The sequence below is a fragment of the Petaurus breviceps genome, unplaced genomic scaffold (genome assembly GCF_028583685.1).
Source record: "Petaurus breviceps papuanus isolate PSGF00001 unplaced genomic scaffold, PetGlider_PUasm1.0 90734, whole genome shotgun sequence".
Classification (NCBI taxonomy): domain Eukaryota; kingdom Metazoa; phylum Chordata; class Mammalia; order Diprotodontia; family Petauridae; genus Petaurus; species Petaurus breviceps.
This window is the reverse complement of record NW_027187327.1, coordinates 3,363,164-3,377,053: the sequence shown is the minus strand read 5'-3', so window position 1 is coordinate 3,377,053 and position 13,890 is coordinate 3,363,164. Positions and strand designations below refer to the sequence as shown.

Genomic DNA, 13,890 nt, shown 5'->3' with positions numbered 1-13,890 from the left:
ATTTGTAATAATAGACTGGTACTGGGACCCAGGGGGCCTGGAGTTGTTCTCTCACACTAATGGGGCTCAAACCCATAAGTGTGACCAAATCAGTCAGCCAATCCATCAATAAGTATTTATTGATCTGCAACCCCCCCAGGCATAATGGTTCTATCCTGAGAGAATTTAGCTACTAAAGAAAGGGGTCAGGTTTTTTGTCTTTGTCTCTAGGTCTGTATTCCAGATCATGGTATAGCTTCCAGAGCACCGTCTTGGAATCAGAGAATGTGAATTTAAATTCTGCTTTTGTCGTTTGCAGATTGTTTAACTTTAGGCAAGTCATTTTACTTTCACAGGTCTCAGTTTCATCAACTTTAAAATGAGAGGGTTGAATTAGATGGCTTATACTTTTCCATTCTTTGGTTCTAAATAATTATTTGTTTATTTTCTATTATACCATAATCCAGGTGGTGTCCTGGAGTCAATTCATACGAGCTCATTTTGATTGTTAAATTTTAAATGTGAGCATTTACACCTTAGAAATAGGCAAACACTACAAATATAGGATTGATGTATTGTTTTGTTGATGGCTTAAATTTAAGAAAGAGATGAAGAAAATATAGAGTTTAAACTTAGAAGTGTGTCATGCATTCATTTTTTTCCCCCTAGAGAACCAGTTGTTAAACATTTTGCAGCACATCCTCAAAAGGTACTATGTTCAATGCCAGAGGCACAAAGCAGATCCATTAAAGTGACTTGCAAAGTACTTACAGTCTAACTGATTGGAAATTATGTAGATAAAGAACATGGAAGAGTGAGAAAGATGCAAAAGAGGAATGAGGGATTTGTGGAGTGAGAGACCACTTTTACTTGGAGTGGGGAAGAGGTATAAGGATCAGGTAAAGTTGTGGAGAAGATAGCACTTGTGTTGGGGCTTGAAGAAAGGAAGAACTTTAATGGGCTGAGGGAGTTAGTTAATAATAATAATAATAACTACCATTTATGTAAAAGTTTGTGTGCTTTGCATATATAGCTAGGTCCTGACTAGTACAAATAATGAATTTCATGAAATGGTGTCATTATTCATATTCATGCTGCATATTTCCATTGGAATGGTACCAATTCCCATATTTTTTATAATTATAATTTTATTATTTATACGAATTGAAACTTAGAGAGCCCTTTTTTCCTTAGTCCTCACCATTCTTGACCTCTTTTCAACCTTTGACTTTGTGGATCATCCTCTTCTTGATACTCTTTTTTTCTCTAGGTTTCTGGTTCTCATATTTGTTGTATTACTCTATTTTAGTCTTCTTTGCTGTTTCTTCATCCTTGCCATCCTCCTTATTATGGGTTTTCCATAGGTCTTTGTGCTGGGCTTTCTTTTCTTTTCCATCTATAAGTATTTCACTTTGTGCTCTCATTAACTCATGGATTCAATTACCATCTCTATTTCAATGATTCTCAGATCAATTTATCTAGCACTGACCTCTCTTCCAGACTATCATCTCCAATTACCTATTAGATACCTTACACTGAATGTCCCTTAGATGCCTTTAACTCAGCATATGCAAAACTGAACTCACTATCTTTTCTTTTTTTGTTTGTTTTTTTTAAAGCAATTGGGGTTAAGTAACTTGCTCAAGGTTACACGGCCAGTTACTTCTGGGTGTGGTACTAAATATCTGAGCCCAGATTTGATCTCCAGGTCATCCCAACACTGGGGCTGGTGATCTTACTCGCTGAGCTACCTGGCGGCCCCTAAGCAATTGGGGTTAAGTAACTTGCTCAAGGTTACATGACCAGGTGTTTCTGGGTGGGTGGTAGGTGCTAAGTGTCTGAGCCCGGATTCGATCCCCCCGGTCATCCCGACACTGGGGCTGGTGCTCTTACTCGCTGTGCTACCTGGCTGCCCCCAAACTCACTATCTTTTCTCCAAAGTTTTTCCCTGCTCTTGTTTTTCCTATGACTGTTGGATGGCACCACCATCCTTCTAGTTACCCAGGCTTGCAAGCTAGGAATCATACTTAACTCTTAACTCTCTCTCTCCTGTCATATCTAATCAGTTGCCAAGTTCCCTAGATTTTACCTTCATAATATCTTTAGTATGTGCTCCCCTTCTCTTTTCTGTCACTAATAACACTTGGGTACAGGTCTTTATCAATTCATACCTAGACTATTGAGATGCTCTTTTGATTGATCTCCCTGATCAAGTCCATTAAAAGTGAACTTCACTCCACTCCAATTCATTCTCCACTCAGCTCTCAAATTTATCTTCTTAAAATACATGTCTGATCATATCACCACCTATTCAACAAATTCCAGTGACTCTCTATCACCTCCAGTATCAAATATGACATCCTGTTTGTCATTTAAAGCCCAATATAATCTGGTCCCCTCTTATCTTCCCAGTCTTCTAATACCACACTTCACTATGATCAAATGACATTGGCATCCTTGATGTCCTTCTAAAAAAATTATTCCCACATTTTCACTGCCAATCTCTATGCCTGCAATTGTTCTCCCTTGTTATTATCACCTGCTAGCTTCTCAGGCTTCCTTGGAATCTCAGCTGAAATCTCATATTCTATAAGAAGCTATTTCCAATCCTTCCTAATGTTAGTATTTTCCTTCAGTTGATTACTTCTAATTTACACTGTACATATCTTTTTTTTTTTAAGTTGCTCAAGATTACACGACCAGTTATTTCTGGGTGTGGTGCTAAGTATCAGAGCCCGGATTCCATCCCAGATAATCCCGACTCTGGGGCCGGTGCTCTTACTTGCTGAGCCAGCTGGCCACCCCTACCCTGTATATATCTTATTTGTACATAGTTGTTTGCATATTGTTTCCTTCATTAGACTTTGAACTCCTTGAGAGCAGGGACTGTCTTTGCCTCTCTTTGTATCTCTCAAGGCTTAGCACAGTGCCTGGACCATAGTAGATGCCTAATAAGTCCTTGTTGACTTGTTACTTAAAGTTCAGAAGCTCTCTTTAGGGTATTATGTCTTCTGGTACTGATGATGTAATCTATTTTTCTTCACATCGCTGTTCCTATCTCTCCCAGCTGTTTTTGTCTTTTCTTTTTGGTAGAATTCAGATTCAAAGAGCTTCAGAAGAAATACAGGAAGGCAAAAAAGTAAATGTTGGAGAACATGAGAAACATATGTGTTTCCTTTTCCATGGCTTCCTTGTGCAGAGCACATTGGGAGTAGGTAACTTCCATCCTCTCTTTGTCTTAGAGAGTCCCATTTCTGAAGATCACATCTCTCACACATTTTACTCCATCTGTATCTTTCTATGGAAGATATGCTGATCCCTAAGCTTTCCAAAGAGACCAAAAATCAGCCAACCAACCAATCAATCAATCATGCAGAAGCACTAATCACAAAGAGTGCAAAGGATACATGTCTGATAAGTCCAGAATTGTCTTTCTTCACTATATTGAATACCAAGATGACAATGCCCCCCCCACCTCTTTCCCCAATTGCTGTCACTTCTACAATGCCAACTACTCTCTCTTCTAGTCAAAACTAAGTCCAGGATTGTGGTGTGTCTCTTTGGCTTGTCTTTAAAGTAAATTAAGAATTTATATCATCCTCTGTTTTAAGAGAATGAGACTTTCAAATATTTTCACATAACTAAGCCAAATAACAAATAACCATTACCCCTCTATTATCCCCAGGAGCCAGTCCTGTGTTTAGTGTTAGGAATGTAATGTCTCTATTCTCCATCTAGTTAGGTGGTCTATAACATATTCCCACAGCTATAGCATTTCTATTTCTGTTCTCTCTTCTCACTTAAATGCTCAAAAATATGCTTCTATAAACCAGGCTCATGGTATTCCATAAAACTATGCACCTTGGCATACAATACTTTACAACTTTCCCTTTCTGTTGACTTTTTTGAAATAAGATATTTCATTTCGATGTTCATTATAATTTCTATCCTATCAAGCATTAACAATTCTGATAAGATCCTATTTATGTAGTATTAATTTTTTTTAAGCAATCGGGGTTAAGTAACCTGCTCAAGGTTACACGGCCAGTTATTTCTGGGTGTGGTGCTGAGTGTCTGAGCCCGGGATTCAATCTCCAGGTCTTCTCAACACTGGAGCCGGTGCTCTTACTTGCTGTGCTACCTGGCCGCCCCATGTAGTATTAATTTTTTAACTTCTATCGACTCCCTTTGTATTTTACCCCATGGGTGTATCCCCAAAGACCTCCTCCCTCCACTACCCCCCCCCGAAACCTGTGTATTATCCATCTTCATTGCAAGGAAAAACAGGCAAACCCAACTGAAATAGTGGCCATTCCTGACTGTGTATGCAACACTCAACAATAGTAGTCTTTAATCTCTTAACTAGAGAGCACCTTGTATACAACCTATAAGGAGCCTATAAATGAGTGTTATTTTTCAATTTATTGCTATTCATTACTTTCCTTTAAATTAATTCATTAATTTTTATTGCTATATGTTGTTTTTATATTGTTTTCATTTTCTTTCTCCCCAGAAAGTAATCTCTTGTAAGAAAGAATTGAAGGTCGGCCAGGTAGCATAGCGAGTAAGAGCCCCGGCTCCAGTGTTGGACTGACCTGGAAATCGAATCCCGGGCTCAGACACTTAGCACCCACCCAGAAACACCTGGCCATGTAACCTTGAGCAAGTTAACTTAACCCCGATTGCTTAAAAAAAAAAAGAATTGAAAAACATATTTTGAATCCTCTCTTATGTTCTACTGTGTGCATGACATGCTTTTCCCTCTTATTTTATAATCAAGTTTCAATATTTCTTTTTCTTTTCTTCATTGTGTATTTAAGTTTCAGTAAAATAAATAAATAAATATCTCTAGAGGGAAAAAAAAAGAAAATGGAAAAAAGGTGTGTGTGTATGTGTGTGAGGAGTCCAGTAAAACATACCAAGTTTTACCAACTTATCAACCAAGTCTGTCAGCATATGCAATGCTTAACACATGTAGTCTCCCATCTTTGCAAAGAAAGGAAAAAAGTACATATTCTTCTCTCTTTTGGAAGGCCAAGTCTGATCATTATAATATAACATTATATGGTTTTAATTTCTGTTGTTGTTTTTCCTTTTAGTCATTGTATACATTGCATATATAGTTTTTCTACTTCTGCCTACTTGACTCAGTATTCATCAATAAGTTTTCCCATACTTCTCTGTATTCTTTGTTTCTTGTATAATAATGATCTATTATTGTCTTATACCCAAATTTAAATCATTCTACATTCAAGAGGCCTTTATATTTTTTCCCTCAGTTCTTTGCCAGCACAAAAAAGTGCTGCTACAAGTATTTTGGTGTATAGGAGACTTTTTATTCTATTTTTTACTTTCTTGACACAACTAGTTTCGCATAAATATGGAATCAAACAGTCTTGGTAACTGGATGTATAATTCCAAATTATTTTTGCAGAATTATTGAACTAATTTATAGTTCCTCCAATAGTGTATAGTATGCCTGTCTTTCCAAACTTCCTCAAGTACTATTCCTATATTTCTAAACTTTAGAAATCTGAGAGATTTGAGGTAAAATTTTAGAGTTCTTTTAATTTGCATACCACTAGTATTAGTGATTTGAAGTACTTTTCTGTGGTTTAGGATGGTTTTCAATTCCCCCCCCCCCCTTTTTTTTAAATAATTCATTCTTGTCCCTGAGGATCTTATCTATTGTGAAATGGCCCTTAGTCTTACAGTCAATCTTTTGTTTTTTGCAGCACCCCCAAGGGGTTTATTTCTCCCTGTAACAGACGGCCATGGGTGGCAGCCCTGGCTTGGAGCATGCTGTGCAATTGGAGATCTCTAAGCACCTTAGAGCATGGGGACTAGGGGAGGAAAAAGAGGAGATGGGCAAGGGGGACAGGCTCTTTTCTAGGGCAGGGGTTTTGGGAACTCAGCTCAAGCATAACAGGCAAGGAGGAGACGATCTTTGTGGAGGGGCAGGTTCCAGTCAAAGGCCGGGGACTTTGTGGGGAGAGGGAGAGTGGGCTGGCAGCTCAGTTCAGAGCGACAGTCCCCCAGCCCTCCGTGGGGCTCCACTTCCTGCTTCTCCAGTTGACAGAGGTGAGTGGTCTGGTCCTTGCCAAGCCCCACTCTGTGTCTGGGCAGCCTCCTGAGGCCCTCAACTGACCAGGTGAAAGGTGAGCCAGTACATGAAGAGGGTCTGGGCAGCCGCGATGGCCATGGTCAAGTACATGCGTAGCTGGTTTCGCTCCCCTCGCACCAGAACGCCTTCAGCTGCCACTTCTGAGAGGATTTTCAGGAGAAGGGTCCGGATCATAAAGACGAAGATGGCCACACAACACCAGCTGAGCACCAGGTAATAGCCCATCCTCCCGAAGAGCAGGCCGGTCACCACCCCGCCGATCATCCCAACATACTTGTACCCGTAGAAGGCCAGCAGGTCGATGGTGGTGAGATCTGTGTTGACGGTGACCAGATAGAGGCTCAGCAGGATGACCAGCACCTCCGCCGTGAGCCAGGCCAGGGCCAAGCTGGCCTGCAGACCCAGGAGGTCCGGGGAGAACCTGTCCTGCGTCCCCAGCGCCAGGCCAGCAACCAGGATGTATGTGATGAAGGCCATAGCTGGAACGAGGCAAGGGGACAGACGGGGAGTTTGGAAACCCGGAGGAGCTGGGGGCCTCCCGGGGCCGGGGGTGGGGGAAAGGAGTCCGGTACCTGGAATGTAGAGATATGGGGCGTTGACGTCAAACCTCGGAGTCACCGGCATGTCCTGCTGGTACTGTACCTCCCAGTCCTGGTGTAGGTAGGGAAACACCAAGAGCCCCAGCTTCTTGCCCACCTACACAGTGTCCACAACAAAGTAGTACTTAAGCTTGGTAACGGGAATGAAGCGGTCAATATTCCTGTCCACCAGCTCCTTGCCGTGGGCAGCCAGGCTGCTACCATAGGCTACGGCCATGTTGGACACGGGGTCAGCGAGGAAGGCTGGCTGTGAGGGGGAAGCGTAGCTCAGGCTCCCGGGGGTCTGCTGGGCGGGATAGCTGCCGGGCCCATGGGCCGAGCTGGTGTCATGGAAGAGCTGGTGGGGGTCCGCCACGCTGGGCTTTGCCCCGGGTACCCTCCTCTTCATGGCTGCCAAAGGGCATCACAGATTTAGAGCGCAAGACGGGGAAACTGAGGCCCTAAGCGGTCCTCACACGCCCTGCCCGGGCCTGGACCTATTCCAAAACCAACACTCTCCCCATGGGAACTGGGTGGGAGGTCCACGGAGAACAGAGCGCTGAATGGTGCCGGGCGCTTCCCGCGGCCGCGCCGCTGCCAGGCCCCGGCTGCATCCCGGACCAGGTACCGTCAATCTTCAACTTTCATAGGGGCGATGTTCCAAGAAAAGGATGTGAAAGTAAAAATGTGAATGTTGATATGTGAACCTATGGGAAATAGGGGGTTAGGTTCCTGTGACCATTAAAAACTGTGATCTTTTGTTAGAGATTGCTGAAAATACACTGGAACCAACATTAGGCATCTGTTTATTTTGTTTGGAACTATCCAACTCCAATCTTCTCTGACCCTTTTCTCCTTTGAGCCCAGCTCCATCACTGGGCTTTATCCTCTTGTAAGCAGCCCACTGTATCTATAGTTTGTTTTACTTGATGTCATGTTCTCTACAACTCTAGCCTGTCCTCCCCCTCTCAGTCCTACTTGAGTCACTTGGTTACTTTATTCTATTTATATTCCTAAAATAATTTTCTCCTTCTCCTCTCCCTTCTCCTTCTCCTTCCTTTTCTTCTCTTCATCTTCCTCCACCTCCAGTCGCCATAATCCAGAACCAATCCAGAATTTAATGAGATTCCTACTCTCCAACTCTTTGTTTTAATAATTTTTTTACTTTGGTGCTCCAATTTTAAGAAATAGTTGAGTCCTCTTTTCTCCCATTTCTTTTCTTAAGATATTTATTTTATTCGTTTTTTAAACATAAAAGTTCATCTCTTTATGTTACTTCACCATCCCTTAGAGATGGTGAGAACATGAAAGAACAAAATATCCTCAAACCCTGCCTTCCCTTTTTTTTAGAATGTAAACACTTGACTACTACTTAGTTCTTTTACGTCAAACATACTTTTTTTTTTAAAGTTTATTTGGCCTCTGTTGGTTTCTTTTGAAGCCTTTGACCAACTTTGATTTTACCCATAGAAATGATTGAAAGTCATTTATTCTTTTAAAAAATATATATCTTCTGAGCTGTAGTATGATGCTGTTTTCAGAATAAAATTTACTCTTGAATATAAACCATTTTCACTTGACTTTTTCTACCATGTCCCAGTGATTTAATTGCTTTCTAATAATTCATGCATATCCTATATAATTCTAACTGGGGATTCTATGTATTTTACCTGTTTTTTTTTTTTTTTTGTAGCTACTTGCAATTTTTTTTTTTACCTTAAATGACTAAATCTTTGTGATAAATTTTCAGGATCTGATATACCTGGAATTTCTCTCTGGCTATGACCTGTGGATTTAAGGTGTCTTACCTTTTAGTTTCCTGATTTCTCAGAAATTTTGTTTTATTTTCTACTCTTTTCTTAGGCAAATGGTACTGCAATTCTTTTGTTTCACCACGTTCTTCTTGGAAGCTCATGATTCTTAGGTTATATCTTTGTATTCTGTTTTCTAGGCTAGTTGTGTCTGATAGTAGATGTATTATTTGTTCTTGAAATTTTTCTATATTTTGATGTTGCCTTATTATTTCTCATTTTATTTATGACCCTTTTGAGTTCCATCTCCTCTTTTATTTTTTCCCTAGGTGACTTATTACTTTTGTCAGGTTTCCCAGATAATATTCTGTGCTGAGTATTTCATTCTTATGGCTTTATTTTTTATTAGGCCTTCCAATCACTCCCATATTCCTTGTGGTTGATTCATTCTCATTTTGGGAGCATTAATAATGACTATAGAATTATTTTCTCCTTTTGAAGTCTTATCCTGACTTTTTTTTTTATCCCATATGCTTTCTTCCTTGTGTTAAGAGTTTTCTTTTGCTCATTTATTCCACCAGTTTGGGTTTTTATTTTTTCTTTTTGTCAGTATTTGAAGTCTTAATTTCTAAATTTCTCTGTGTTAAGTGTAAATGAATATTGTTGAATCATTGGTGAGGGGAGATCATATTAGGTGTGGCTGATGAAGGTCCCTAATGATTGTCTACCTCATTTGATGTTATTCCCAAACTACTCGACTGCAACTGCTAGTGCTTCTATCTCATAGGTTCTATGCCATGAGGCCTAAAACTGGGGGAATGTGGTCTGTTTCTGAGTTTTATTTGAATTTTTATGGGGATTATGTTGTGGGTATCTCCTTTCTTTTCTTTTCTTTTATGCTTCCTTTAGCACACTTCTTGCCGTTTTTCAAGTTATGGTGAGATAGTTGAATTTACCAGAATCTTTTAGTCTTCTATTTTGCCAAAAATCTAGATCTGTTAAAATTTAAAATTTACTTTATTGCCCATATTGTTTTCATTTATAGACAGCTGAGCTGATATTCCTTTTTGTTTCTCCTTCATATTCACATTTACTGGGTACTAACTTCACTATGGCTTGTTCCATCTAATACCCTAATATTCTCTAAGGTATTAGGCATTTCAATTGAGAAATTTTCCCATTCCACACAAGTTTTAAAGGTTTCTTTTTTTTTTGGTATATAGTGTTTTTTAATTACATATAAAAACAGTTTTCAACATTAATTTTTTATAAGATTTTGAGTTTCAAATTTTTCTCCCTCCCTCCCATCTCCTTTCCCAAAAATGGCAAACAATCTGATATAGATTACACATGTGCAGTCATGTAGATATATTTCCACATTAGTCATGTTCAGAAAGAAACAGAAGAGAAAAGCCACAAAAAAGCAAAAAGAACAAGTGAAAATAGTATGCTTTGATCTGTATTCAGACTCTAATTCTTTCTCTGGAGGTGAACAGGATTTTCCATCATGAGTCTTTTAGAATTGTCTTGAATCATTGAATTGCTGGGAAGAGCTAAGTCTGTCAAAGCCGGTCATTGCATACAATGTTCTCCTGGTTCTGCTCACTTCATTCAGCATCAGTTCATGTTAAGTCTTTTCAGGTTTTCTAAAACCCACCTGCTCATCATTTCTTATAGGACAATATTCTTCCATTACATTCATATATCACAGTTTGTTCAGCCATTCCCCACTTGATGGACATTTCCTCTATGTCTAGTTATTTACCACCACTAAAAGAGCTGCTATAAATATTTTTGTACATGTAGGTCCTGTTCCCCTTTTTTTATTATCTCATTGAGATATAGAACTAGTAGTGGCATGGCTGGATCAAAGGGTATGCACAGTTTTATAGCCTTTGGGGCATAGTTCCAAATTATTATCCAGAATGGTTGGATCAGTTTACAAACTCCACCAATAATACCTTAGTGTTTCAATTTTCCCACATTTTCTCCAACATTTATCATTTTCTTATTTTGTCCTATTAGTAAATCTGATAGGTGTGAGGAAGTACCTTTGAATTGTTTTAATTTGCATTTCTCTAATCAATAGTGATTTAGAGCATTTTTTAATATGATTAGAGATAATTTTGATTTCTTCATCTGAAAACTGCCTGTTCATATACTTTGACCATTTGTCAGTTAGGGAATGACTTATATTCTTATAAATTTGATTCACTTCTCTATATATTTGAGAAATGAGGCCTTTGTCAGAAATGCTTGCTGTAATAATTTTTTCCTATATTTTTTATTTCTTTCTAATCTTGGTTGCAATGGTTATGTTTGTGCAAAATCTTTTCAATTTAATGTAATCAATATTATCCATTTTGTATTTCATAATGTTATTTACCTCTTATTTGATCATAAATTCTTCTCTTTTGTACAGATATGACAGGTAAACTATTCTTTGCTTTCCTAATTTGCTTATGGTATAACCCTTCATTTCTAATATGTGTACCCATTTTGATCTTATCTTGGTATGCTGTGTGAGATGTTGGTCTATGCCTAGTTTCTGCCATACTGTTTTATAATTTTCCTTGCAGTTTTTGTCAAATAGTGAGTTCTTATCCAAGAAGCTGGAGTCTTTGGGTTTATGAAACAGTAGATTACTATAATCCTTTACTACTGTGTTTTGTGTAAATAATCTATTCCATCGATCCACCAACCTATTTCTTAGCCAGTACCAAATAGTTTTGATGATTGCTGTTTTATAGTATAGTTTTAGAACTGGAATGGCTAGGGAACCTTCCTTTGCTTTTTTTTTTTTTCATTAATTTCCTTGATATTCTTGACCTTTTGTTCTTCCAGGTGAAATTAGTTATTATGTTTTTTTAGATCCATAAAATAATTGTTGGTAATTTGGTATATTCCTGAATAAGTAAATTAATTTAGGTAGAATTATCACTTTTATTACATTAGTTTGGCCTACCCATGAGCAATTCATATTTCTCCAATTGTTTAGACCTGACTTTATCTGTATTTGACAATTTTGTAATTGTCTTCATATAGTTCCTGGGTTTGTCTTGGCAGGTAGACTTTCAAATATTTTATATTGCCTACAGTTATTTTAAATGAAATTTCTCTTTCTATCTCTTGTTGAGCTTTGTTGGTAATATATAGAAATTATATAAAGTTTTTATGGGTTTATTTTATATCCTGCAGCTTTGCTAAAGTTATTAATTATTTCAAGTAGTTTTTTAGTTAATTCTCTTAGTATGCCAGCGTATTATCTCAAAGAGTAACAGTTTTGTTTCCTCATTGCCTATTCTAATTCCTTCAATTTCTTTTTTTTTCTTTTATAGCTAAAACTAACATTTCCAATACAATATTGAATAACAGTGGTGATAATGGGCATCCTTTTTTACCCTTGATCTTATTGGGAAGATTTCTAGCTTATCCCTATTATAGATAATCCTTGCTGATGTTTTTTGACAAATACTACTTATCATTTTGAGCAAAACTTCATTTATCCCTATGTTCTCTAGTGTTTTTTAATAAGAATGGGTGTTGTGTTTGGTCAAAAAATTTTTCTGCATTTACTGACATAATAATATGATTTCTTTTGGTTTTGTTATTAATATGGTTAATTATGCTAATGGTTTTCCTAATATTGAACCAGCTCTGCATTCCTGGTATAAATTCCTCCTAGTCATACTGTATTATCCTTGTGATAAATTGTTGTAATCTCTTTGCTAATTTTTATTTATAATTTTTGCATCAATATTCATCAGGGCAATTGGTCTATATTTATATTTCTCTGTTTTCACTCTAGGTATCAGTACCATATTTATATCAGAAAAAGAATTTGTTAGAACTCCTTCTTTGCTTATTTTTCCAAATAGTTTTTATGCTATTGGAATTAATCGTTCTCTAAATGTTTGGTAGAATTCACTTGTAAATCAGTCTGTCCCTGGACATTTTTTCTTAGGAAGTTCAATGATGGCTTGTTCAATTTCATTTTCTAAAATGGGGTTATTTAAATATTTTATTTTCTTTTTTGAAAATATGGAAAATTTATAATTTTATAAATATTCATCCATTTCCCTTAGATTGTCAGATTTATTGGCACACAGTTGGGCAAAATAGCTCCTAATTATTGCTTTAATTTCCTCTTCATTAGTGATACATTCACCCTTTTCATATTTTATACTGCTAATTTGATTTTCTTCTTTTTTTCTAGATCAAATTAACCAAAAGTTTATCTATCTTATTGTTTTTTTAAATAACACCAGCTCTTAGTGTTCTTTATTAGTTCAATAGTTTTCTTAATTTCAATCTTATTAATCTCTCCTTTTATTTTCAGAATTTATAATTTGTTATCTAATAAGGAATTGCTAATTTGTTTTTTCTAGCTTTTCAATTCTGCATGACAAATTTATTGATCTGCTCTTTATTTTATCCATATAAGCATTTAGAGGCATAAAATTTCCTCTAAATACTGCTTTGGCTGTGGCCCATAAATTTTGGTATGTTGTTTCATTATTGTCTTTCTCTTTGATGAAATTATTGATTGTTTCTATGATTTGTTGCTTGACACTCATTGTTTAGAATTAGATTATTTAGTTTCCTATTAATTTTTAGCCTATCTTTCCACAGCCCTTCATTACATTATTGAATCATGATTTGAAAGGGATGCATTTCAGCCTTTCTGCATTGTATTGTGAGATTTTTATGCCCTAATACTTGGTCAGCTTTTGTGTAGGTGCCATGTACCACTGAGAAAAACAAAAAAGGTATATTCCTTTCTATCTTCATCCAGTTTTCTCCAGAGGTCTATCATACACAATTTTTCTAAAATTCTTTCATCTACTTAACTTCTTTCTTGTTTATTTTTTGGTTAAATTTGTCTGCTTCTAAGAGGAGAAAGTTAAAGTCCTGGACTAGTATAATTTTGCTGTCTATTTCTTCCTGTAACTCCCTTAACTTCTCCTTTAAGAATATGGATGCTATACTACTTAGTTCATATATGTTTGGTATTTATATTTCTTCATTGTCTATGGTACCTTCTAGCAAGATATAGTTTCTTTCTTTATCTCTTTTAATTAGATTCTTTTTTTGCTTTTGCTTTGTCCAATATCAGATTTACTACCCTTGCTTTTTTTTTAACTTCAGCTGAAGAATAATATATTCTGTCCAGCCTTTTACTTTTAGTCTGTGTGTATCTCTCTGCTTCAAATGTCTTTCTTGTAAGCAGCATATTGTAGGATTCTGGTTTTTAATCTACTCTACTTTTTTCTTTCACTTTATGACATAGTTCATCTCATTCACATTCACAGTTATGATTACTAATTGTGTATTTTCCTCCACCCTATTTCCATGTGATTTCTATGCTCATTCCCTGGTTTCTTAATTCCTTACTTCTTTCCTCCCTCCCCCTGCCCCATCTCTCTCTCTCTCTCTCTCTCTCTCTCTCTCTCTCTCT

At 37.1% G+C, this 13,890-nt stretch overlaps 1 protein-coding gene across 1 annotated transcript; it reads right to left on the bottom strand.

Moving 5' to 3' along the window:
* Nucleotides 1-5,699: 5,699 nt before the first annotated feature.
* LOC138145343 (protein YIF1B-like) lies at nucleotides 5,700-7,197 on the bottom strand. Its single transcript, XM_069066954.1, is given in 2 exon segments — nucleotides 5,700-6,582; nucleotides 6,676-7,197. Coding segments are annotated over 2 exon segments (879 nt in total). The 5' UTR covers nucleotides 7,091-7,197; the 3' UTR covers nucleotides 5,700-6,118.
* Between the last annotated feature and the right edge of the window lie 6,693 nt (nucleotides 7,198-13,890).